This window comes from Lissotriton helveticus, chromosome 12 (genome assembly GCF_964261635.1).
Source record: "Lissotriton helveticus chromosome 12, aLisHel1.1, whole genome shotgun sequence".
In the NCBI taxonomy this organism is placed as follows: domain Eukaryota; kingdom Metazoa; phylum Chordata; class Amphibia; order Caudata; family Salamandridae; genus Lissotriton; species Lissotriton helveticus.
In genome coordinates this window covers 317096422-317120938 of record NC_136073.1, presented here as the reverse complement: position 1 = coordinate 317120938, position 24517 = coordinate 317096422, and the positions used below count along the sequence as shown (strand labels likewise).

At 42.5% G+C, this 24517-nt stretch overlaps 1 protein-coding gene across 1 annotated transcript in view; it reads left to right on the top strand.

The window, feature by feature from the left end:
• Nucleotides 1-6086: 6086 nt before the first annotated feature.
• LOC144798478 (chromodomain Y-like protein 2) overlaps nt 6087-24517 on the top strand; it is a 593287-nt gene continuing 574856 nt past the window's right edge. The window contains exon 1 of the mRNA XM_078669376.1: nt 6087-6269. Coding sequence (XP_078525502.1) covers nt 6093-6269 — 177 coding nt within the window. The 5' untranslated portion in view covers nt 6087-6092. The remainder of the gene's footprint in view (nt 6270-24517) is intronic.

Below are 24517 nucleotides of genomic sequence, written 5' to 3'. Positions count from 1 at the left end.
ATGGTGGTTACATTTAAGAATAGAGATGTGATTTCGTTTTTCCATATGAATGTATCATTATAAACATTGGCATTTATTTTTTTTATATTATCAAAGTGATCAAAAATTAAGACTAGTGGAGGGATGTTAGAGTGACATAACCAGCCATTTATAATGGTTTACCAACAACAGAAACAAAGACTTAGGCATGCCCAACAGAAAAAGTTGAAATGGGGACGGAAAGCGTAGTCTACAAATAGAGAATAGTAAGAGAGAATAAGCTTTACATGGAGGACGGCAAAAGAAGAGGGAGCGCCTTTGCTCTAAGCTCTTTATTTTTATTTTTTAAAGAGAGAGACAGAAGAACGAAAGTAAGTTTGGATTTGTAATGAGCTTGCGCTGATAGAATTTTAATCAATATTATGTATTTTGAGTGAGTTTACTCAAATTTTGCAGTTTTATTTTTTAGAAAATGTATGTAATATGTTCAAATTGATTCCCTTCAAAATTAGGTAAAAACCTTGAACTGCATTAGAGAAATGTAAAAAGCAAATAACATTAATAAGTAATAGAAGAATAAGTATTTGGATACAAATATTAATTATGTTAAAGATTATGAATTAGAAGAAACATAACTAGAGTTTTTTTAAGGTTGATGATTTGTTTTAGTGCAAGACTGAATGAGTAAAATATAGTACTGAATGATCACCAGAACTAATGTTAATTAATTTGCAAGGAGTGGATATAATCTTCACACAACTACACCAACAATGTTTAAAGGACATTGTGATAATTGCTGAATTATAATATATAGCAAGAACACATTTTGCTACATTATGACACTCATTTGGGACCAATTTAAAACGGTTCATTGCATTTCTATTGAAATGGAAATTTGCAAGAATTACTTGTTCAGTTTTTTAAATGGGAGAGGAGTCCATTGGGTTTCAAAAACATGATGGTCAAGGAGATGTTGCAGGAAAGTTAAGAATTTCAAGGATAGTTTCTTGAATCTTTTTCCTAACTTTTGTTAATTGACGACTGGCTAAAGATTCTATGCTGAAATAAACCAATTAGGTTTTTACATTGTCTTCAAAAGAACAACAAACATAGGCCAGTTTTGTATATTTCTATTATCTCTGAAAAGTGGGATGTGTAGATACATTTGAATTCTGCTAGTGTGAGAATAATTTGAATTTTAATGTTATTAAACTGGATGATGTGTCAGTTAATTTATTTTAATCAATAACGAGGTGAAAAATTTTATAACAATTTATTTTGAATAATTCAGCATGTGAAGGTCCATCTAGTTTCAAAATGATCTGTATCCAGGTAGCCACTTTTCACTGTGAGAAATCAGTCCATGATCATGAATAGGGTTATTGGGTGAAGATGACATCTGAGTTTGTATTTTAGAAATATTTATTCATAGTTGTATCAGGTACAAATGGTTATGTTGACTACAACAGAAAAAGTTAAAGTTCTTGTTATCCAGAAGGTCGCTGGATTGATATAGCTCTAGCTCAGCCCATTATTTCAAAACCAGAGTCACATTTCGAATTTCTTGCAGTGTCATAGTGACTAGAGTGACTTGTCTCCAGTTTTAACTGTCTTTTTTATCATGATATATTACCTCTAGTGGAAGTCATAGACGCTGCAAGATTGAGTAATCCTTGATGATTTTTTTGTCAAAGAGAGGAGCATGGAAATAGAGGCATCAGTTTAGTATAAAACCAGGGAGGAAGTGCTAATCATGGGATTTTTGCCATACTCCCATAACACTTGGCCTGCAAGGAAGGTATTATGGTATTTTTTCAAGGTCTAACAATCTCACTATTTTTTCCTTTACTAATTGATATTTTTTTCATGACATTTTAAATTTTGGTTGCTCAATAGGGACTTTTGAGGCACTTTATTTTGTGAAAATGTTAAAAGGTAATGATACATGTAGATTTGAAATCGTGGCTTATGAAACTAATTTCACTAGCAAGTACCACACACATTTTTCATAATCCCACTGTAACTAATACAATATCAACACATTTTTTAAGAATCTTTGAGTTGTTCCAATTTCCTGTAAATTAACTTTTGATTGTTTAATTATGCCTTTTATATTACCACGTTGTTCCTTCAGTTTTTCATGCCATGCTTTTATCATCCAAGATACCACTGTAACTTAATTGCTAACCTAATTTAATGCAATTAGAGCTGAATGTTTCCCACATTTACAATATACCATAATTTTTCATGTGATTTCACATTTATTCTTCATACCTACATACCAACACCCTTATTTTCACAGTAATCACACTGCTGCACACATACTCTCTGAAGTGATGTATTCATCCCAGAAAACTCTCGAAAACACGTTTTTTGACTAGCTTAATTTATTATTACAAACTAATCTTAAGATTTCTTTATTTTATATACGTGAGCCTTAAAGAAACAGGTGAAATCAGAGTAAGATGGAGAGTCTAGGCTTGGAAAGTAGAGTACTAGTCATTCATGTGATTTTGGTATATTAAAGCCATGTTTAACCACAGCGGTAAAGAGAAAATCTAATGAGACTCAGTTAAATGTCTTTCAGTATCCAAGGTAAGCATCCAATTTGAGGAAGCTTTCTTTGCACATTTTTCAATTATGTGCAGATCACCATGAAATTATTGATGCCACATTTTCCTCTTAAGAATAAAGTGTGATTAGAACTTAGAATTTTAGGGATTGTTTTATTGAATATTGTTGCTAATATTTGGTTACGTTGTACATTCCATATTCATCAATGAAATTTAATGCAAACTCATAAAATGTATGATTTTTTTAACTTTGTCGGGGCAACTAGAACTACCTCTTGAAAAGAACGTTACCTTGCCTCACTCAGTGATGTATTATAAATAGATAAAAAATGAGGTAAAAAGGAGACTGCAAACCCGGTCCACTTCTCTAACAACATATTTAGACCTGTGGCAAATAACTGTGTTAGATCCATATAAAAAGGTGCCTGCAGTAAAATATTCTAACTAATCATTGAGTCAAGTTTCATTGTTGAAAATGCTCACCTTCGGTCAGTCAGTCAAAAGAGCTTTATTTCGACAATATTTGTCGTAAAAGCAATATAAACCTTCAGTATTGGCATGAGAAAGAGGTCAATAGCACACTGGGACCCTTGAATCACTGTTCTCAAAAATATAAAACATCTTCTGGTGCTCCATGTAAGTGTAGGGTTGTTGCTTATACAATGGTCTAGAAGGAAAGTCTGCCAGTCAGCTCCAGCACAGAATACATGTCCCAAAGATCATGAGGATAGGTAGGATTTGCAGCTCATGGTCACCCTAGAAATTGGAGAACCCACATGTAGTACTGGTATAATATTAGCCCCCTCTGAAGGAAGGGATCACTCATTGAAGTTGATGACAGCGAGCAGCCCACTTGTCAGCAGAAATGCAAGATTCATTTTGTTTGCAGATAATGTAGAGCAAAATATGGTCCTCTCTAAAAACCTGCCATGATTGCTTGTACCAATGTATACCTTAAGTATCTTCAAGCTACAGTTTTTAGTGCAAGACCATTTACAGTTTGTATTCATTTTCTCTAAGTGAGAGCTCTTTTGCTCTTTCCTTCAACAGACTATTCAATCTTCCTTTATTTAAACAGTACCAATGGACCCTTCCTTAGCTGAACAAGGGGTCTCATAATAGGGTAGGTCATTAGACTTCTTACAAATTACCTTCACAGTTATCAAAAGCTCTGTTCCTTCATATTAGAGCAAATATTACATCCATCCATTTTGTTGTGGAACCAGAGATGAAGTATTGATTTATTCTACTGTATGATAGATTTTTGCCACCCCCATCGGGTTTGGGGCTTTTACCAGGTAGAAACTCCTGAAGTGGAACTGTAGCTGTATCTCATTTCCAACTATGCTGAGGAAAGACATGGTCACTCATATCACATGAAAATATTTGTGCTAAGTTTGGTTGTTAAATAACTAGTTTGTGTCCACTTATGTATGCCAAAAACAAACAAAGGTGCAGGATGTGCGTTATTTTCTACAAGATCTTGGTTTTTACTGACTAAATACAAGGGTGACTGGTGTAGGCACTTTACTTTTCTCAGGATCTTGCATTAATACCTCTTTTTTTCCAAAACAAAATTGCAAATTAGCTTAAAAAAAACACTCTTACAAAAATCTGAAATATTACTGCCATTTTTTCAGTATTTTAGGGTTACAATTGAAGTGTTCTTTTATATGACTAATACCGCTAAAAGACAAATAAATCACGGCCAGGCCGTGTTGAAACTAATGTATAGGCAGCACAACATTTGTTGCCATTGAAAGTGGGCTTTACAAGCTACATTTGGTAAAGGCATTGATATTGAGAAGTAGAAATAATGTAACACATAACAAAAAGAAATTTCTTAATTGCGACACTATACCATTACATATTGACGAGAGTGAGATAGAACATTTTTAGAAGGTGTGGGAAAAGACATTGTCAACACTGAAGATCAGAAATATGATGTGCAAGTATCTATCTATTTTTTACAACACTGAAATACATAATGCATTCACTATAAATAGGTTACCCCTGATACTGATTAAGTTGCTAACAGTTAAAGTAAAAAAAAAAAAAAGGTGAGTTGCAGATAGTGTTAGCTAAAAGGTGTGGATAATGTTAATGTCTTGTCCGAAAATTCAGTCTTTTGGTGCGTCATAGTTAACGTGACATACATCAGGGATAACATCAATCAACAAAGAGTTTGTGCACTTGCTTCTGTTTGACAGCCCAGACATGTGTTCTCCATTCTAATAAACAGCATCACCTATTGGTGAGCTTAATTTGCGATTTCACCATTGTATGCTTGAAAACGAATTTAACATTGTGAAAAAATGTTAATTACACTTAAGAAATATCCATTTTCCCCAAAGTCATTTAAAAAAACAATTCTATGCCTGACTCTTCAAAAGAATACATTGTACAACAATTAGTTTTGAAATATTACCTGCTATAATTGAATGGAGGCTTTGAAGAGCACATACAGGCGGGTGTTGTCTTTAGACAAAATCAAAGAAACATGTTGCACCTATAGTGGTGATTGTGTTTTCCATTAGCATGTCCTAGTTTGTTTGCCATTTTGTCACTGTTGCTTTAGAGCTGAAGATGCCTTCAGAACACACAAAGATTTGATTGAACATTGTACAACAGAACATAAAAGCAAGATTATGACTCCTTTTGCTGGTGGTTTGACTTTTCCAGAGCAATTGTAACTTTCAGGCACTGCAAGAAATCACAACAAATGGATGGAAGCACTAGAACGACCTGTAATACTGTAGAAAACAAACACAAATAGAAAAAAGGATACAATAACCCTTCTTGTCAATTAAAAAACACAAATTCTCTTGACCAGTGCATTAATCAATACAATATGCTCCTCTGAAGCCGAGCTATTCGAATGTGATGCTAACACCTAAGGTGGGGGGTTGGTCTGAAATATATACCCATGACATATGGCTCCAGTCTTACACAAATTCTTCATGTTTGCGACTTTCTTTATATTTTTTTTCTTCTTTTTACCCAGATTCTTGGCCGAGTATCTGTGCAAGTGTATTATTTATTCTTAAACCTTTAATTTAGGCTTTTAATGAGTCTACAACGCCTCATCATATTTAACACCTGCAATTCTTCTTCTTACCCTGGTACATTTTTTTTTCTTTTTTCATTGTTCCCTGTCAATGTGACTTTTTAGTTTTGCTTTTTGTCCTTTTGAATTTGTTTTCTATATTTTTCTTTTCCTAGTATTTATTGCCTAGATGTGTCTTCTAGCCAGGGATGGCGCCTTTATACTTCACTCTTAGGGTGTTTCAGAGTCATTTTGAATAGTTCCCTCTTACCCGGGATTTTTTCAGTGTTTCCTTTCTTTTGCCCCAGTGTATTTTTGGCCTTTGCTTTCTATTCCCGACGACTGAACCATCTAGGTAGCTGGCGGAACGCCCGGCCAGCCAGCCGCTCCTGCTGCCTCCCCGCTCAAGGGCGCTGTGGGAGCGGAACAGGCGGCAGCAGAGAGCAGGGCGGAAGGCGGCGCCTGTGTGCAGCCTCCAGCTCAGCTCCTCGCCGATGCTCACGCCTCTCTCCCCGTGCCCGAGTCTGCGCACTGCGCACATGGCGAAGCCCAGAGCCTGTCATTCTGCACAAACATACAGCTCCCCCGCGGCAGCAGCACGGAGAGGAGGAGGAGGAGCGCACATACGCCAAGTTCCGCAGCCCAGCATGGCTTCGGGGGACCTTTATGAGGTACGCAACGCATAGCCAGGCTCCAGAGCCCAGCTGTGGGTATAGACTGGACTGGGTGCGGGCTGATTGTGGGGGAGGAAGGCTCGCGGAGCCCAGCCGGAGTTACTGAAGAACAGAGGAAATCGCCGGGGTGGCAGGGGATGAAGGGCTCCCTCTTCTCCCTCCACCTCCTGTACGTGGGGTTGATACGCAGGCCTAAAGAGGCTCTCGCGTGCGGTGCAGTGGCGCCCCAGAGGGCAGAGTAAAGAAAGTCCAGGTAAAGTCAGTTCCCGACCTGCTGCTGCTGAATTTGTTGCGAATGCAGGAACGGAAGACGCTTTCTCGCTTGCAGCTTCTGTGGGCGGAGAAATCGGCGCTGGTCTAGTAGGAGACCAAAGTAGGCTACAAAATAATAGTGTCACCTTTGCCTGTGGCCTTAGCGTGCTCCTGAGGATCCGGCATTTAATGTATGTATTCGAAATCCACTTAGCGCTGGCAGGCTAGAGAGAAGTGTCAAAGTTTGGGATGCTGCTGTCAGTGGTTTGGACCTCGCTGCCTGCCTGCCTGCCTCTTTTTAAAGCCGCATGTTTATTTGACCTGCTGCTCGCATCAATCGTTTTCTCGTGCTCTGTGTTGCTGAACGACAAACCGCACGCTGAACAAGTGCTGGATCCGAAGCAGAATAACACAGGCAATTTAAAGCAATAAATGCACATGCTCAGATCAGTCCGTGTGCTACTTTAATAAGAGTTGATTTGTAAAAAAAAAAAATGGTCAGTGGTAAATTGCTACCCGAGAAAGGACAACCTGGAATGTGTAGTGGACAAGGAGGGAATTATGTCTTGAAACAACGCGTGGTGTGTTTTATCTACTGCAGCAGACATCCCCAAGAGAGCTTGCTGCGCTCATCATTTGCGTTGTACCATAGCCATTTTTGACGGTGTCCACTTTCTCTTGACAGAAACGTCTGTGTAGTGCCGTCTCGCTCGGTGTGATGTGAGAACTATGCACCCCTCGCTAAAGGGCGTGTTCTGTTTCCTGGACCACTGACATTATTTCTTGCGTTCTGACGCCAGGACAAGGAGAGCGGCAAAGTGTTGACTGTTTAATGCGCGGAGCATAGTGGCTTGTTCCTTCTGAGTTGAGGAAACATAGGATGTGCACCCTAGCATCTTGCTTCTGGAGCTTGAAAAAAGGAATCCTTCATTCAATTGTGCCACTTGTTTCCTAGACTTCTTAAAATATATCCTCGGTGGTATGGTGCAATGTAAAGCACATTTGCAATCTCTAGGTTTTTTTGGCCTGGATTGAAAACACAGATCTCCAGGGGAGGAGCTTTTTTATTTAAATTTATTTACTTAAGTTTTATATAGCGCTGGCTAGACCCCGAGGTATCAGAGCGCTTTACATGAGGAGAGTTACATTGGCTACAAATTACACATTGTTACAGAAGGTACAACAGTTACAAGTTACATCCTTTCGTTCATTGCGTGGAGAGGGGTAAAGGGGTAATGCAAAAGGGTGACGGGAAGGGAGATTAAGCGGTGCATAGGCATAAGGATAGACAAAGCAGGCAGTGGAGAGGAATTCAGGGGGGAGAGGAAAGGAAAAGGGGAGGTAGCCAAAGAATGAAGGAGGAAAGGGAGGTGGAGGGGTTAGTGGACACAGCGTGGAGACGGGGAAGTAACTGTGTTTGACCTCCGGCTTGGTGGGAGACGGCTTCCCGCGGTACAGGGATCATTCTCAGTCCTCAGTTATGTGTGATTCCCTTGTCACGGTGGTCTCTCCCAGCGGGGTCGCTGAGACTCCAGGTGCATAGATGCAGGATCCCTCCCCAACAAAGGGAGAGGAGTGCTTTGGCCACGGGCACACTCTGAAGAATGAAGGCGATAAGAGGTGGGGGAGGGGGTAGGAAACCCAGCTGGAACACAGTGTCCGAAGACCAGCAGGGTAGGAGATGGCTCCCAGTGGTAAGGGGATACATCCCAGTCCTCCACAATGTGTGACACCCTTGTCACTGTGGACTCTCTCAGAGGGGTCTTTGAGACTCTAGGGAAAAGATGCTGGATCCATCCCCAACAAGGGGAGTAGGAGTGCTTTGGAGAAGGGCATAGTTATGGGGGCCATTAAGGGAGTCAAGCTGGTAGAGAAAGGCACTCCCTGTAAAAGGGTCTACTGGCATTGCCGCTTCCCACTTGGCTAACGCCACGTTGACAAAGCACCAAAACGCCAGGCTGGAAGGAGGAGCTCTGTGTTGCTCGTAGAGTCGACATTACAAGGACCGGCAACACGCTTTAAACGAACAGCTGCAGAGCCCCTAATAAAGTAAAAAATTGTAGCTAATACCTCATCAGGTGTGCGTCCGGTTGGACAACCGGAAGGAATTGGAGTGGCTCCCAGCCTGCTTATATTTCTGAACCTTTAAACTCCTCTTTGGCATCGGGCCGGTCCCACGCAGCGACGCTAATTATCATGACTGATTCTTTTTTCCCCTCACCAGGGTTCTTGGTGCAGGCGCTGGAAGCTGGTGCGGCATCACCGATAACCAGAGTAGGGGTCCACAAGCGGCCTCTGATAGCGCCACTGCCTGTGCTGGTCGTCGTGGGACTCCGCTGTGGCGGCAATGCGCTTGAAGGGCCGCTAGGTGCCATCTTGCCTCTCATCTGATTCGCAAGGGGAGGCGTCAATACGCCCGGGAGACCTGCGCTCGCTAGTCTCATCACCAGCTGGTTCCCACAAGCTGCCGCTACATGCAAGACTCCTCTGCTCAGCGCGGTCATTGGTATTGGGGCACAAGTACCAAGATGCAGGGTAAAACCAGGAGAATACCAATACAGCAGGTGGAATGAGGAATCTTATATGCAATAACAAAGCCCAATGCCATTACTCTCAAGATCCGCCATCTTAGTCTGGCTTCATTCGTAAAAAGCAAGCTCCGCTTAACAAGGGATCAATTGTAAAGCAAAAATACGCTATAGTAAGCTAAGAGCAGTAAAAAATGCAATGGAATCCGGCGATACCAAGGATCGAGATTAGAGTATTGCCACATACGGCGGTCCGTTGCAGGAACGCTCGGAATCCGCAGTTTTGAAAAATCTCTTTCACTTCGGGCCAAAAGTTACATCGGGTATTATTTCTGTGGCCGCAATTTAAATGTCATCTCACATAACACAAACGGGAGCAGCAGACCTTCATTAATTGAATCCTTGTGCTCCGACACTTTCACGAGCGATATAACTCCGGAATCGCCACATTCGGTCTCTGTTCCAGGGCAGAGAGACGTGATCAAGCAGCCTCTGCCGTCCAAGCCCCGCCCTCATGCTGGCAAGCCCGGAGTACATGTTTTAATTCAACAGAAGTTAAGTTGTGTTCTTCCACAAAAAGTGCTTGTCCTCCACATAGCTGTGATCATTTTGTTTACATATCCAGCTGCCTGAGCTTGAACTTTCAGGGACACAGACATTACATTGTAATGCTATTAAGGTGTCTTAGATAAGTAGATAATATATGGTGTTCTTCTGTGGCAGCAACACAGATGGAAGGAAGACATTCATTACCCTACATGGATTTTTAGGTCTGACTTGACAATGCTACTACCACTTCACTGTTTTAACCTACACCAAAGTTATCCTACTGTTCTTTGCTTCCACATAAATACATATCCAGTTCCATGATATCTACTTGTCATGCTTCACATTACCATACAACATTCCTTTAAAGCCAGGACTATTGGCATTGCCAATTCTTATATTTAAGGAATTAAGTTAAGAAACATGCTCCTACAAATGGCTCAAGGTGTTTCCATTCCAAGACATGTTAAGAAAGATGACTGTTCCATTGAGATGAGGAGAGTGTTTCTATTATGGTGACACAAACACATTTCTAAGTTTTCCTCTGTAGAACATGTTTAACACCTTCCCTGCGGCGCGGGAAGGTCTAGGGGGTGGGCGTGGCGCTCCCGTACTTATGACGGCTCCACGCTGTTATGAGTCACGGGCGGCGTGTGCTCATGACGGCATGGAGCCGTCATGACCCGGCCCACTCACTTATTCGCCTGCACAGGTCTAGAATTAGTCCCGCATGGGCGGAGCGGCAGCGGCATGACGGCTCCATGCCGTCATGAGCACACGCAGCCCGTGACTCATGATGGCATGGAGCCGGCATGAGCACGAAACGGTTAATAAGGGATGTGGGGCTACTGTTGTGAGGTGGATTCTTTGTGGGGAAACTGTATTGTTAGTGACCAACAATGTAAATTACATCCTAAAGACAGTTATATATGTTATGGTAGCAAAGGTTTCTATTTTGCTGTTGGCCATTAGTGTAGTCTTTCACTGATTGTGGTTTCAAGAAGTGGTGTGTTACAAAAGCATTGTGCAATTACATAGCAATTCTGCAATTGGCCACAGTGCAAGCAGGGAAAATGTCCTGGGTATCCGTGGTTTTGTAGTAAAATACTGCCATATTTTGGTCTTCAGTGTGCCCCCTATAGACCTGTGCCCTGTTGCCACTGCACCTACTTCACTGCTGAGAGCTCTGCCCTAGGCAGAGTGTTGTTTAGGTTCATCAGTGTAGGTTCCATGTACAATAAGCTGAATTTATTTCATTCATCAGTGCTATTTGTTTCTGAATTTTGCAACCCTGTGTAAAATCCGTTTGCATCCTTCCACTACAATTTTTAGTGGAGACAGTTTTTTTAATAGCATTCTCTGTTGGTGACTCCTTAGTTTTGAGTTACCAAGTGGCATAGGTATATTTGGTGCAGCAGGTATAGTTGAACCAGGACACAAGCCTGTGAACCCTACTGCACTCTCTAATTATGGCTGTCTTTTAGTACCCAACCAGTGGGTATGGTGCATCTTTATTGCGTGCATTAGGATCTGTAGAGCATTTGCCATACCACTGGTCTTATCACTGGACCACCGCTGAAATTTGGAAATGCATGTTTTGAAAGTTCACTATACTGGGGGATGTCTTACATCTCCGCACTTCAAGTTGTTTAATGAAGCCCCAACACAGGTTTTTTTTTTCTTGATTTTCAAAACCTTTGACAGTCAACATAATCCTAATACACTTTTGCAGCAGATCAGAGCATCGTACACAGCAGGCTATTTGCGGAATACAATAGACATTGTGAAATCCCAATCAGACAGAAGCATTATCCTGTACATAACGGCTATTGCACCATGAGCATCACATAACTAAAGGAGGTGGTGATAGCACTGTAAGGGAAAGAACAGGCTCAGCAGGAGAGGGAGAGGGGAGCAAGGAGGGAAGCAGTTACTGACCAGCACCGGCAACCGCTGCGGGCGGAGTGCCAGCGGGGAGCGCAGGAGAGGCAGTTTGGCTTAGACAAGGTTTGGAATGGAGGTATGTCACAAGGGGACCCCATATGTCAGATGGGCGGGTTCTCGCAGGCAGAAGGTCCCAAAAGTCTGATAGAAAGGTCTGGCATCTCGAAGCATCCTCAAGCCAGTGGGCGTACTTGGGTGCCGGTCTGCAACCCCAACACATAGCCATCCTACGCCGAGCCAGGACAAGCAACATTGCGATCAGTCGGCAAGAAATATCTGGACAAAACTTGTCAAAGCTCAGCAGACACAACGGTGGATCGGGCTGAACTCACGCTGAGGTGATCTCAGAGATGGTGATGCAAACCGCCAACCAGAAATCCGTCACTTTAGGGCACAACCACACAAGATGAATAAAATCCGCGGCAGGGGCAGAGCAACACATGCACCTATTGTTAGGTGTAAAGTCCCAATTTATGTAGCTGAACAGGGGTGCGGTATTGTCTGTGCAGATATTTGAAATGTATGAGACGAAGACGATAGGTGGGTGATAGATTCTTCATCTGGTTGCAGCAATAAAGCCAATCAGGCGTATAGTTTAGTTTAGTTACTAGCTTACAGGGGTTAAGGATGTATATATAAAGTCGAGAGCGGGCATCGAAGGTGGAGGTTGGGGGAATGTTGGATGCAGCTCCTTACAGATAGCCTGCAGCTGATAAAAGAGCAATGTGTCCATCAGACCAGAAGAAGCAGGAAGAGAATAAAACGTATCTCCGGGGTAACGATCCGCCAATGTCGTCAGCCCCAAACAGGCGGCATGTTTAGGCTTGCCAGTTGGTTGGAGAGGAGAGAAGGCAGGATGACCTACAATCGGCATGGTATAAGCCGATAACATTGGAGCATTGGAAAGACGGTGCAGTCCCGACCAGGCCCAGTGCGAGGTTTCAACCGTGTCCACCTCAGCACGTGGGCGACTCGCTGGGGCAAACAGGGCGGTGTTCAGCGGCCAGGGAGTTGCAAGGTCGGCTTCAAACGCAACGTGTGTCTGAAAAGGGTTGGGGTGAATCCAAAAATGTAAAAAACTGGCCTGGGCACTTAAGGCATGAAGTTTAAAATTGGAGGGGCCCATACCGCCAACCGACATGGGGAGAGTGAGGTTGTCATACGTAATCCTGGGCTGTTTGACAGCCCAAACCAGAGAAATGATGAGAGAACGAATTCTACAAAATAAATGGGCAGTTAGAGGTATGGGAATATTCAAAAAGAGATAAAGAAATTTATGGAGGACCACCATCTTGGCAATGGCTATTCGACCAGCCAGGGACAAGGGGAGTCGATTCCAATGGGGTATTCTAGACTCGAGCCAGTCCACAGGACGTCCAACGTTGGCCCTCCAGAAGTCATCCAAGTCCCTACTCGGCCATACACCAAGGTAGCGAGTGGGGCCAGAGGCTCAAACAAAAGGAAAATCCGGTGTGAAGGGCTTGGTGGCATCAGTAAGAGGGAACAACACTAACTTGCTCCAGTTCACCTGTATGCCTGACAATCCACCAAATCGTATTATCTCACGCACAAGGGGGCTGAGGTTGACTTGGGGGTGGCGGACATACAGACCCAATGCAGGTTTAACCGTTTAGCTGATGCATGTTGGTACAAAGTATATGTGCATTTCACCTAAAAAATACAAGACTGCAAAACTGAAGGTACTTATTTTTATGACCACTCTTTAAATCAATTAACTGAAGAATTGAAGTTAAGAGTGGGTACAAAATGGGCCTCTGGGCATTACATGCCTATTGCATATGGTTTTTAGTATGTAATGTGACTACAGTGGCACTATGTGGTGTTTGCAGCAGAAAGTCCTCCATAAAAACAGTTAATAGTGTGTAGATACAATCAAAAGGGAGTACGTTCTCCATCCTGTATTTCTCTGTAGTCCAGTGTTAGTGCTCACTTCATATGCCTAGATAACAACGCACACAACAGCAAAGAGCTCTTCAACATTGTGAAGGAATTCTCTAACCCCAGCTCCAACACCAACGACATCTGCCTTCGCAAGACCTGTGCGACTCGCTGGCAACCTTCTTCCACTGTAAGATCACCGACATCCACAACAGCTTCAACCCCACGACCGCCCCGCCCCCATGACCACCACCTGCACCAACCGCCTTCTCGCCTGGACCAGCATCAACGACGAGGACACCAGCGAGATCATGATCACCATCCACTCTGGATCACCAATAGACCCATGCCCTCACCACATTTTCAACAAAGCCTGCACAGCCATCGCACCCCATCTCCGGAAAGTAATCAATACCTCCTCCAAGACAGCAAACTTCCCTGAGAGCTGGAAGCACGCCGAGAGAAACGCCTTACTCAAGAAACCCAAGGCGGACTCCAAGGACCTCAAGAACGTCTGACCCATCTCCCTGCTCCCGTTCCCGGCAAAGGTCACAGAGAAAATCTTCAACAAACAAATGACCTGCTACCTTGAGGAGAACAGCATCCTGGACCCGTCCCAGTCCGGGTTCCGCAGCAACCAGAGCACCGAAACCGCCCTCATTGCCGCCACCGACTACATCGGAACCCTGCTCGACTATGGAGAAACAGCGGCCCTCATCCTCCTGGACCTGTCAGCCGCCTTCGACACGGTCTGCCACCGCACATTGCGAACACGCCTACACGACACCGGAATCCAAGAGAAGGCACTGGACTGGACCACATCCTTCCTATCCGGTAGAACCCAGAGCGTCTGCCGCCCCCCCTTCCGCTCCAACGCCACCGAGATCATCTGCGGCATACCCCAGGGCTCTTCCCTCAGCCCAACACTGTTTAACATCTACATGGCAACCCTCGCCCGCGTCACCCGACAGCACGACCTCAACTTCATCTCCTATGCCGACGACACCCAGCTGATCCTCTCCCTCACCAAAGACACTCACACTGCCAAAATCAACCTTCACGACGGAATGAAGGCCGTCGCCGAATGGATGAGGAACAGCTGACTGAAGCTTAACTCGGACAAGACGGAAGTCCTCATTCTCGGCTCCACCCCCTCGGCCTGGGACAACTCCTGGTGGCAGACAACGCTAGGAACAGCCCCAACACCCACCGACCACGCTCGCATCCTAGGGGTCGTCCTCGACTCCACCCTCTCCATGACTAAGCAGGTCAACGCCGTCTCCTCATCCTGCTTCAACACCCTCCGAATGCTCCGCAGGATCTTCAAGTGGATCCCCACAGAAACGAGAAAAGCAGTCACGCAGGCCCTCGTCACCAGCAGGCTGGACTACTGAAACGCCCTCTACGCAGGAACATTGGCCAAATTCCTGAGACGACTGCAACGCATCCAAAACACCTCGGCACGTCTGATCCTCTACATCCCCTGCCGCTGCCACATCACACCCCACCTGACAGACCTGCACTGGCTCCCCGTCAACAAGAGGGTAACCTTCAAGCTCCTCATCCACGCACACAAAGCTCTCCATGACACCGGCCCAGCTTACCTCAACAGACGATCAGCTTCTACGCCCCCACCCACTAGCTCCTCTGCGCTGGCCTCGCCACAGTCCCTCGCATCCGAAGAACAACCGCGGGTGGCAGATCTTTCTCCTACCTTGTCGCCAAGACCTGGAACACCCTCCCCACCAACCTACGGCAGACCCAAGACCTACTGGCTTTCAGAAGACTCCTCAAGGCCTGGCTCTTCGATCAGTAGCAGCACCCCCCCCCCCTTAGCGCCTTGGGATTCTCGCGGGTATGTAGTGCGCTTTACAAAAGCCTTGAATGATTGATTGATTGATTGATATTTGCTAAATACACATATCAGTTTGGTCTTTAGTTGTGCACAAACACTTCAAAGTACAAATAAATATAAACCTATATTGCTTGTTGAGCAAAAGTATTTCACCAAGATAACATTATATTTCTCTAATGTATATTTGTCACAATGGTTTTGCTTTATTAAAACATATGTTGTGGGTTTTGCTTATCTAACTGATTATTATGAGTGATGAAGCAAATTAAATAGACTTGAATTTTGTATAGCAACAGATGGTGATTGATATCTTATTTAAATAAAAAAGGCAAAACGTGTGTCCACATAGTATAGATATCTTTGTCCTCCATTCATCTTCATGATCGTAAGGAAACTATTGACCCAGAGCTTGTTTTGTTAGAGGTCGCTTGACTAATGCTCCTGAAGCATTTACATTGTCTTAGACCTTCATAAATATGTATTTCAACAAATGGTATAACAAAAACAAATAGGCTACATGTACAGGGTTTTGCAAAATGACAATAGCATCTACTGTTAAGTTTACCCACAAGATGAGTATCACCTTTATTATTTTGCAGTGTTTTTTAATGGTTCTTGGACATGGAAGGTTTGGAACATTTATAAATATGAAATATTGAACAAATCAAGAACTAACTTTTTGAGTCCATAGATGTACACTTGACGTACTAAATTGATGGAAAGGTGGTGTTCCATGCTTTATTTTAATGAATAGTAATGCTACTTTCGAGAAAATTTGTCATGGTTTGCAGTACTGAATCTCCTTAGAGTTGATTTTCCAATGCTGATTACACTGATCACTGTGAACGTCTTGTAAATTGATACAGAAATAAAAAGATTGTGGGGCAAATATTTGACTTTTTGATATATTATATAAAAGGCCACTTTCTGTCCTCATCTGCGTTCATTTGAAATGCCAAGTGCAAAGAGGTTAAATCTAAATATACAAAGCAAACATATGCCCCTATGTGAATTGCGGTTTCTTGCAATTATGAAAGTGTATGTGCTTGAATTTGCACAAAAATGTTTGAGTTGTGTTTTATTGACATGATCAACATGTTTGTTGTATTTAGTGTCTGCAATAAAGTCGCTCTATTTAGAGTACAAAGGATGATATCAGACAGCTGCAAATTAGTATTATACTGATACAAGGACATTTTATAATCCCAGGTATTACAATTGTATTTTAAAATAAAGGAAAAATGGCAAACCCACATCATGATGTGCAGTGATCGGTGAGCATATACAGTACATAGACAATAGTTCTCAAATTAAGACTTACATTAAAAGTATGATTGACTTACATTAACTTCTTTAGGTTTCAAATATTGTTGTTTTATATAATAGTATCCCCAGTATGATCTGAGCTGTAGGTTTCTGATTTTAAAAGTTTTCTTATTTAGAAAACATTTTGAAGTGCATTGACGACCATGTTATTATATGTGGAAGAATTCAAAAAATCCTGAGTGAAAGTTCAGTGAATACAATAGAAAAAGTTAAATGACACCAAGAACAATAATTTCTGCAACCTTCAAAGAATATCATTCAAATCTGATCATATTACATATGTCACAATCTTATATTCCTTCAAATTGATTTGTATTACATACCGCCAAATTTAGTTCTAAATAATATCTTTCCCAAAAAATTTGACTAAAATATCGACTGCCATAAACTTGTGAAGGTAAATATATTTAGGTTAGTATAGATTTGCTTTACTTAAGTGCTCGTCAGTGTAACTTGATATATGTGTGTATATATATCTTCAATGTGCATAGAGGTGGAGTTAGGAATAGTACATCTATACTCACCTATATATACTTAACTTCACAATATTATGTTAATCAATATTTTGCTCACAGTATTATTGTGGTGGACCAAAATGTTGTCAATTGATATTGTAACACACAACCATTGAGATATATTTCTTGAATGCATGCATGCTTTTGTCTTCTAGGGATTTATATGTCCCATATAAGTAGAAAAGCAGAAGCATGATTTATAAACACCAATAACAATTTAAATATCCTGTCTAATGTCTACCTGAATGATTCAGTATATCAGTCTTTAGGGTAGACCAGTTCATACCACTAAGATATTAAGGTTTTTCACTTCTCTTTCCTTTTCACAATTTCTTCATCCATATTTAAATTTTTGTTGAAAGATAGATGAATACATCACAGATGTAATGTTTTTATTATAAGCTCTGTACGATTAATATATGTTTTATCCTAATAGGATTTATTTTTAATTAAGATACAGGTCACGTGATCTATTTCTAACAATGGTGATATTCTTATGTCTAATCTGTTTATACTTTTATTTTGCTTCTCCTGTGCTAACATTGATCCCTTAATTTCTGTATTGTCCAATGATGTGTTTTTTATTCATTGCTTGCAGTGGCATAAAGTAGTGCATCTTGAGTCTCGAGCAGTTAAATATCTAATAGAATTCATAAAGATGTAGGCACACTAGGAGCAATTTGTAATTGCTTTTACATCTAGTTTATAAGGATTGGTTGGAATATATTTTAGTTGGGTGATTTCTTTATTAAGTTAATATTAAAGAGTTTCCGTCTGGCCATTTAGGTAAAGCCTTGCATCTTGGAGTTACTCATTAACCAGTGGTCATGGAGTGTTTCTTTCTCTGTTATCTGTGTTTTTTTCCTGAAAGAAGTGCTGAATATGGATCTTTTTTTATTGCATGAGTATCTTAATAAAAATGTGTTTAATTTAATAAGCTTAATAATTTTAATTTTGTGTGTTAAAGATAAGGCTTCTATGCTAATACAACCCACCGCCAAACTGTAATTAGTGGGCATAACAATGGGACTTTTCAATGTTATCCTAGGAAGTATGGAGGCACATGTGAAGAGTCACCAGTGGGTGGAAGAAAAAAGAGTTGTCAACACAATTTTTAGTTACAATTAACTCTTAATGCATAATGTATGGTGCATATAATTCTCTTAAAAATTTTTAGGCAGTAAGTAGTCTACATAAAATTTGTTACGGGCACCCGTAACTGAGTGCATATTACAAAGGAGTAAATATAGGATGCCTATTACAATTATCAACAGTCTCCTCATAACAAAATATGACAGCATGAATCAGGTACTATGTCCTAATTATTTGGGATAGGATAGGATAGGTAATGACATTGATATGTGGTTAGTCAACCAGTCTGCAAAGATACAGGACTGAAGAGCACGTTGAATATTGTTTTAGAGAAATAACTAATAAGTATATGACCAACCTATAATATCTATGTGGTAGGTAGGAGAGAGTTGTGATGTATGTTGGAAGTTTAATTTATAGTCTACCAATTGCAAAATATTTTACAGTGTGTGTTTATAGCTGAGGGAACAAATGCATATGTAGTACTGTATGTTAGTGGCAGTGTCAGGTACATCCTTATACACAACATTTACGTGTCATGTAAGAGCGAGGTTCATTGTTTAAAAAAGTATTTAAGTGCATTTCATATAGGGCAGTGTTAGACCTAGCATATCTTGGTATGATTACCCCTGACATTTTGCCTCTGCCTCCTTTGCTTTTAGATGATTTGGGTACTTTGCCACTGCTGATCAGTGTCAAAATACAAGTGTTCCCTATGAAAAGTGGAATGGTAATTGGTTGGCCATGATTAGTATGTTTACCTTACTAGTAAAGACCCTAGTGATGTGCACTGTGTGTGCCAGGGCTAGTAATGCAAAGGTGCGCGGCAAAGGGAACTCAGGCTTGCAGTGTTGGGCCTGCGCGGAGTTTGCTAAGTTAGCATGTTGCCCTGACAAGTGCAACTACTTCTCAGGCCTTACTTTCCCTTTTTTATACACATTGGGCACCCCTGTGGTAGGTCCCAGGTAACCACTGGGCAGGGTGCATTGTAATTAAAAGGCAGGACATATACTAAGGTGTGTGGTATGTCCTGACTGTGAAAAACACTCCATTTCGTTTTTCACTGCTGAAAGGCCATCCTGCCCATAGGACAGAATAGGGGAGGCTGGGTGTTGTTTGTTAGCCTAGTTTCCTATCAGTTTAAAATGGAGAGGTGAAGTTTAGTATGTATGCGCTCCTAGTGTCATAACACACCTTTCTATGAAAGTGGTTTTGTCACTCTGTGTTCAGAGACCACTCTTTTAGAAAGTGGCTTTAAGCAGTTCCATGTGCCTCTGCTGAATGTGGATTGACTGTTTGGATCTGAGAGGTGAGAGGAGCAAGGAGAGGTTTTGACCCAGGGATGGGTTGAGATGACCCCTGAGCCTAAAGAACTTCAAAGACATGATGGGGTATAACTAAGAGAACTGTAACCCCTAGAATTTGTTGTAGTTTTGAATGGCCAAATGGACAGGTCGAGTTCGCAAAGGCTTTGACCTCTTTCGTGGTCAAGAAGAACCTCTGCCAAAGAAAAAGTTCCTGAAGAGACTGCTGGATGGGACTGACCCTTGCTTCATGATCTGGCGCTGGCCTGCAGTTTGTAGCTTTTACTAAGGAAGAGACTGAAGGGACATTGCAGTGGGTGGTGTCCCCCCCGTTCTTGAACAGGACTGTGCTTTGTGCTGTGTCCTGAACCCCGAGAGCCCGAGGTGAGCTGGCTCCCTGTTTGGAAACACAGAACATAAAAGTTTCCAGAGAAGGCCCAAGCAACGTGGTGTGCGCGTGCTTTTGCCCTCGGAAGTCGTGCCTTGTGATCGTGGGCACCCCGCAGTAAACTGAGTCTCAGACGCGCAGTGTGCATGTCGTGGTGGAAGCCAAGGCATTGGTGAGGAGCGCCTGGTCATTGTGTGCACTGGGAGGAGAAGAGCGAAGACTCGGACGCACAGGGAGCGTGTCGCGGTGCAAGCTAAGGCATTGGTGAGGAGCGCCTGGTCGTTGCATGCACATAGCGAAGAAGTGAGTGTCGGACGCGCACGGTGCGTGTCGTGGCAAGGTATTGGGGAAGAGTGTCTGTTCATCATGTGCACCGGGAGAAGAGGGAAGACTCGGACGCGCAGGGTGTGTGTCAAGGTGCAAGCCGAGGCGTTGGTAAAGAGCGCCTGGTCATCGTGTTCACCAGAGAAGAGGCGAGTCTCGGACATGCAGAGTGCGTGTTGAGGTACAACCAGAGGCGCTGGTGAGGAGTGCCTGGGTAGGGTGCTGAGTGTGGGTCTCGGTGTCCACTGAGACTGCCGGAAGGAGGGCCATGTCATTGGGCCCTCGGAGTGAAACAGTAGCAGTCCAGACCGGCAGCCCCGGAGGAGCTGAGCCGCCGGCCCGAGCTCGCCGTGCCCATTGACGGAGTTCTGGATCAAGGCACAAGTCGCTGAAGGTGGAGAAGAGAGTTGGGTCCCGCAACCCCATCCCCCCCCAGGTAACGTGGATCACCACCTAGGGTGGGCTGCGGGCCCGGAGGGACAATCTCTCGGCCTCTCGCTTCTGTCAGCTGCGCAAGCCTGTTGCTTCGGCTCTGATCTAGGCCTGTGCTGGCCCAAGGAGGGGCAGTACTGGAGCTGGAGTGAGAAGCGGTACTTTTGTGTAATCATTGATCCATATTGGGGGCAACTGTTAACGGAGCACCTAAACTGTTGTATGACACTTTGCATTATTTCTGCTAACGAACTATCGAACTGTTGCATGACGCCTGATCGTATTTGTGCCTGACGAACTACATGCTTGGTGTGCTGCACACTGCATTATTTTTCTCTTGCAAAGTACATGATTGTAGCGTGGCGCATTGCATTATTTCTTCATCGCACAGTACCTCATTATAACGTGGCGGATTGCATTATTTCTTCATTGCACAGTAAATGACTGTAGTGTGACACATTGCTTTGTTTCTTCCTTGCACAGGGCATGCTGGTAGTGATAAGCATTGCATTGTTCCTTCTATTGCAAAGTACATGACTGTGGCGCTACGTATGGCATTGTTTCTCTATTGCACAGTACAGGAGTACATCGTTACGCATTGCAGTATTTCTTTTCTTTTGCAACATGTGTGATTCCAGCAATAAGACCTGCCTAACCTTGTGGAAACAGTTAGAAGTAAGCTTAACTGTTGGTTAGAAGTGGTGGCTGGGATTAGAACCTACCAGTCCACCGGAAGGAATACTACCCTTTATTATATGTTGGTTTTGTATTGTGTGGTCATATCGTATATCTTCTTATATAAAGATTATACTTGTTTTATAAAAACTCATGTGGAGTCTATTTGTGGTGACATCATTGGGTTGCTGTGAGTGTGTATGCACCTACTGTACACTTGTGCCTTGGAGATCAGCCTGGCTGCTAGTGCCAAGCTACTAAGGGGGTGGGTTATTTCTGGATGCATTGAAGGGCTCTATGGGAAAAAACAATTCTTAAAAAAGGTGATGGGATCCGGCCATCAAATTACAGACTAGTAAGTGTGCTAGATGTTACCAGGAAAGTTAAAAACAAATATATAGTTTGAATCGCTTCAAGGAATAGGTTTTGGCTTATAGTCTTCTTCCCATCGAATAAGGCAGTTTTCGGGAGGGACACTCTATCATTGTTTACCCTGTGGGAAATTATTAAATACGATTGAAACGGAGGTTGTGCTGCTGTTTTATTGACTTCGGTACAAAAGGGGGTGGTGATGGACGGAGCATCTGAACCAATCAAACACTCACACCCAGACAAAAGATCTGGGTTTGATCCATCACCGTTCTTTAGCCCACTCTGCCACCCCAGTTCAGACATGGCTATATGCAAATCAGTCTGACCCTGTGCCTCATGGGAACAGTCCAGCCCGAACTGCCAAGCCATGCCTTCCCTGGACCGGAAACAAGCTTCCGAGGACCGGTTTCTGGCATTCCAGCCGTCTACAGCCCGGCTTGCTTGAATCCAGTGGCAAAGTGAGCAAGGGACTCACGTCTGAGCATACCCTGCCACACTTATGGCGGCCAAAAGCGGTACAAAAGGGGGTGATAATGGATGGAGCATCTGAATCAATCAAACACTCACACCCAGTCAAAAGATCTGGGTTTGATCCATCACCGTTCTTTAGCCCACTCTGCCACCCCAGTTCAGACATGGCTATACGCAAATCAGTCTGACCCTGTGCCTCATGGGAACAGTCCAGCCCGAACTGCCAAGCCATGCCTTCCCTGGACCGGAAACAAGCTTCGTCCATCACCACCCCCTTTTGTACCGCTTTTGGCCACCATAAGTGTGGCAGGGTATGCTCAAACGTGTGTCCTTTGCTGAAGACGGCTGGAATGCCAGAAACCTGTCCTCGGAAGCTTGTTTCCGGTCCAGGGAAGACATGGCTTGGCAGTTCGGGCTGGACTGTTCCCATGAGGTATAGGGTCAGACTGATTTGCATATAGCCATGTCTGAACTGGGGTGGCAGAGTGGGCTAAAGAACGGTGATGGATTAAACCCAGATCTTTTGACTGGGTGTGAGTGTTTGATTGATTCAGATGCTCCGTCCATCACCACTGCCTTTTGTACCGTTTTATTGACTTCAGCACAGCCCTTGACACATTGGAAAGAGGATGGCACCGGGAGAAATTGAGAGCCTGGAATCTAACCCACGAGCTTTTACTTTTGATCCAGGCAGTGTACAGGGCCAAATGAACACCTGTGCAATTGTATGAGTTGGGACGTTTATCAAACAATGCTAAAATATTAAATCGTCTTTGTCAATACTGTGTCTTGGCACCTAGTTTTTATAGTTTATATGTGGTGGATTGCCTGTGTCTCTTAAAATAACTACTAAGTCCTTTTCACCTGAAGTGAGCTCCTCTCAAATTCCTTGCCATCTTTGTGCATATTATTTAATCCATTTAAATAACACTGCCATAGATCTTCAGCATAAACTTGATGCTTTATGAATATATTGTAAAAAGCATTCTGAAAATAAATCTAGAAAAAACAAAGATTATGATCTTCAGGAAAAAAGAAAAGTTTAAACAGTTACTTGATGCAACACCTGTAGAGATCTTTAATTCGTATAAATTTTTAGGATTACTGCTTTCTGCTAATTTAAAGTTGGATTACCATATGAGGATGATCTAGGCAATAATCTTCAAAGACTGTGTAGTTAGCTAAGAGATAGATTTATTAGGACATGGGCGCATAACACATACAAAAAATAAACCACAATAAAACAAGACAATATAAATGATCATTTTCTCGAGCAAAAAGGCTTATAAATTACCAATTACTATCAGCAGAGACTTTGAATTTGAGACAGCGTCTGGGTCCTCACTTTTTCAATAATCAAACATTAAGCGGTTTGATGGTCTTGCTAATTAATTATTGTGGGTGCAGTCATCTGTGGCAGTAACTTTTTCAGCATGTTCAAGTGGCTGTTCACACAAATAGCAATTGGTTTATCTCATTTTTAAAGTCATCTCACCCTCAAGCTCAAACCTAGGTCACTTGTAGCATGGGCTTACAAGTGGAACTGGAGGAGATATCCTTGGCTTGCCCAGAGGGAAACTTAGAAGTGTTTTAGTGAGCTTAGGAAGTGTAGTCAGAAAGGTAGGATTTGCTCCATCTGAGAGTGCTCAAGACCCTTCTGTCCACTCTCACAGGTGCCCTCCTCATTAATAAATGTTTAGCATTTTAATAGGCTAACCCTGGAGTAGTCAAAACGAGTTTTATTGCAACAATGCTGGCTGGTTAATCAGCAAAGATACTGTTCAACAGTTGATCACCTGATTGCTGGAAAAAATAAGAGGAATAGTACACTTTAAAAATATGCTGTCTGTCATAAAGCACACACTGCATTTAAAAAAGTAAATACACACATCTACATAGATAATCAAGTACAATATCTGTTTACATTTAATCAAATACACTATCTTAAAATGTATATAATTGACATTTCTTTTTATTAGAAAGCATTTTTCTGTCATCATGTTGTAACGTTCATTTTTGTGCTACATTTGCATTGTGGAAAATAAGGCAGTTCGCAACACATTCAAAATAACTCTATATGTAATTCTGTGGCCTGGGACCAATATCCCAGTAACATGATTTAATGTTCCTTGATTTATTATTTGCCCACCAACACTTCTTCTCATATCAAGATTATGGTGCACAATATCTCAATATCTCAACATTTTAAAGATGTCCAGATAAGATTAATCTACATTCCTACATTTGTATTCATGTAGCCTATCTATTATTTATTTCATCTTGAAATGCAGCAATTGTTTTTTTTGTTGAATACACCTGAAA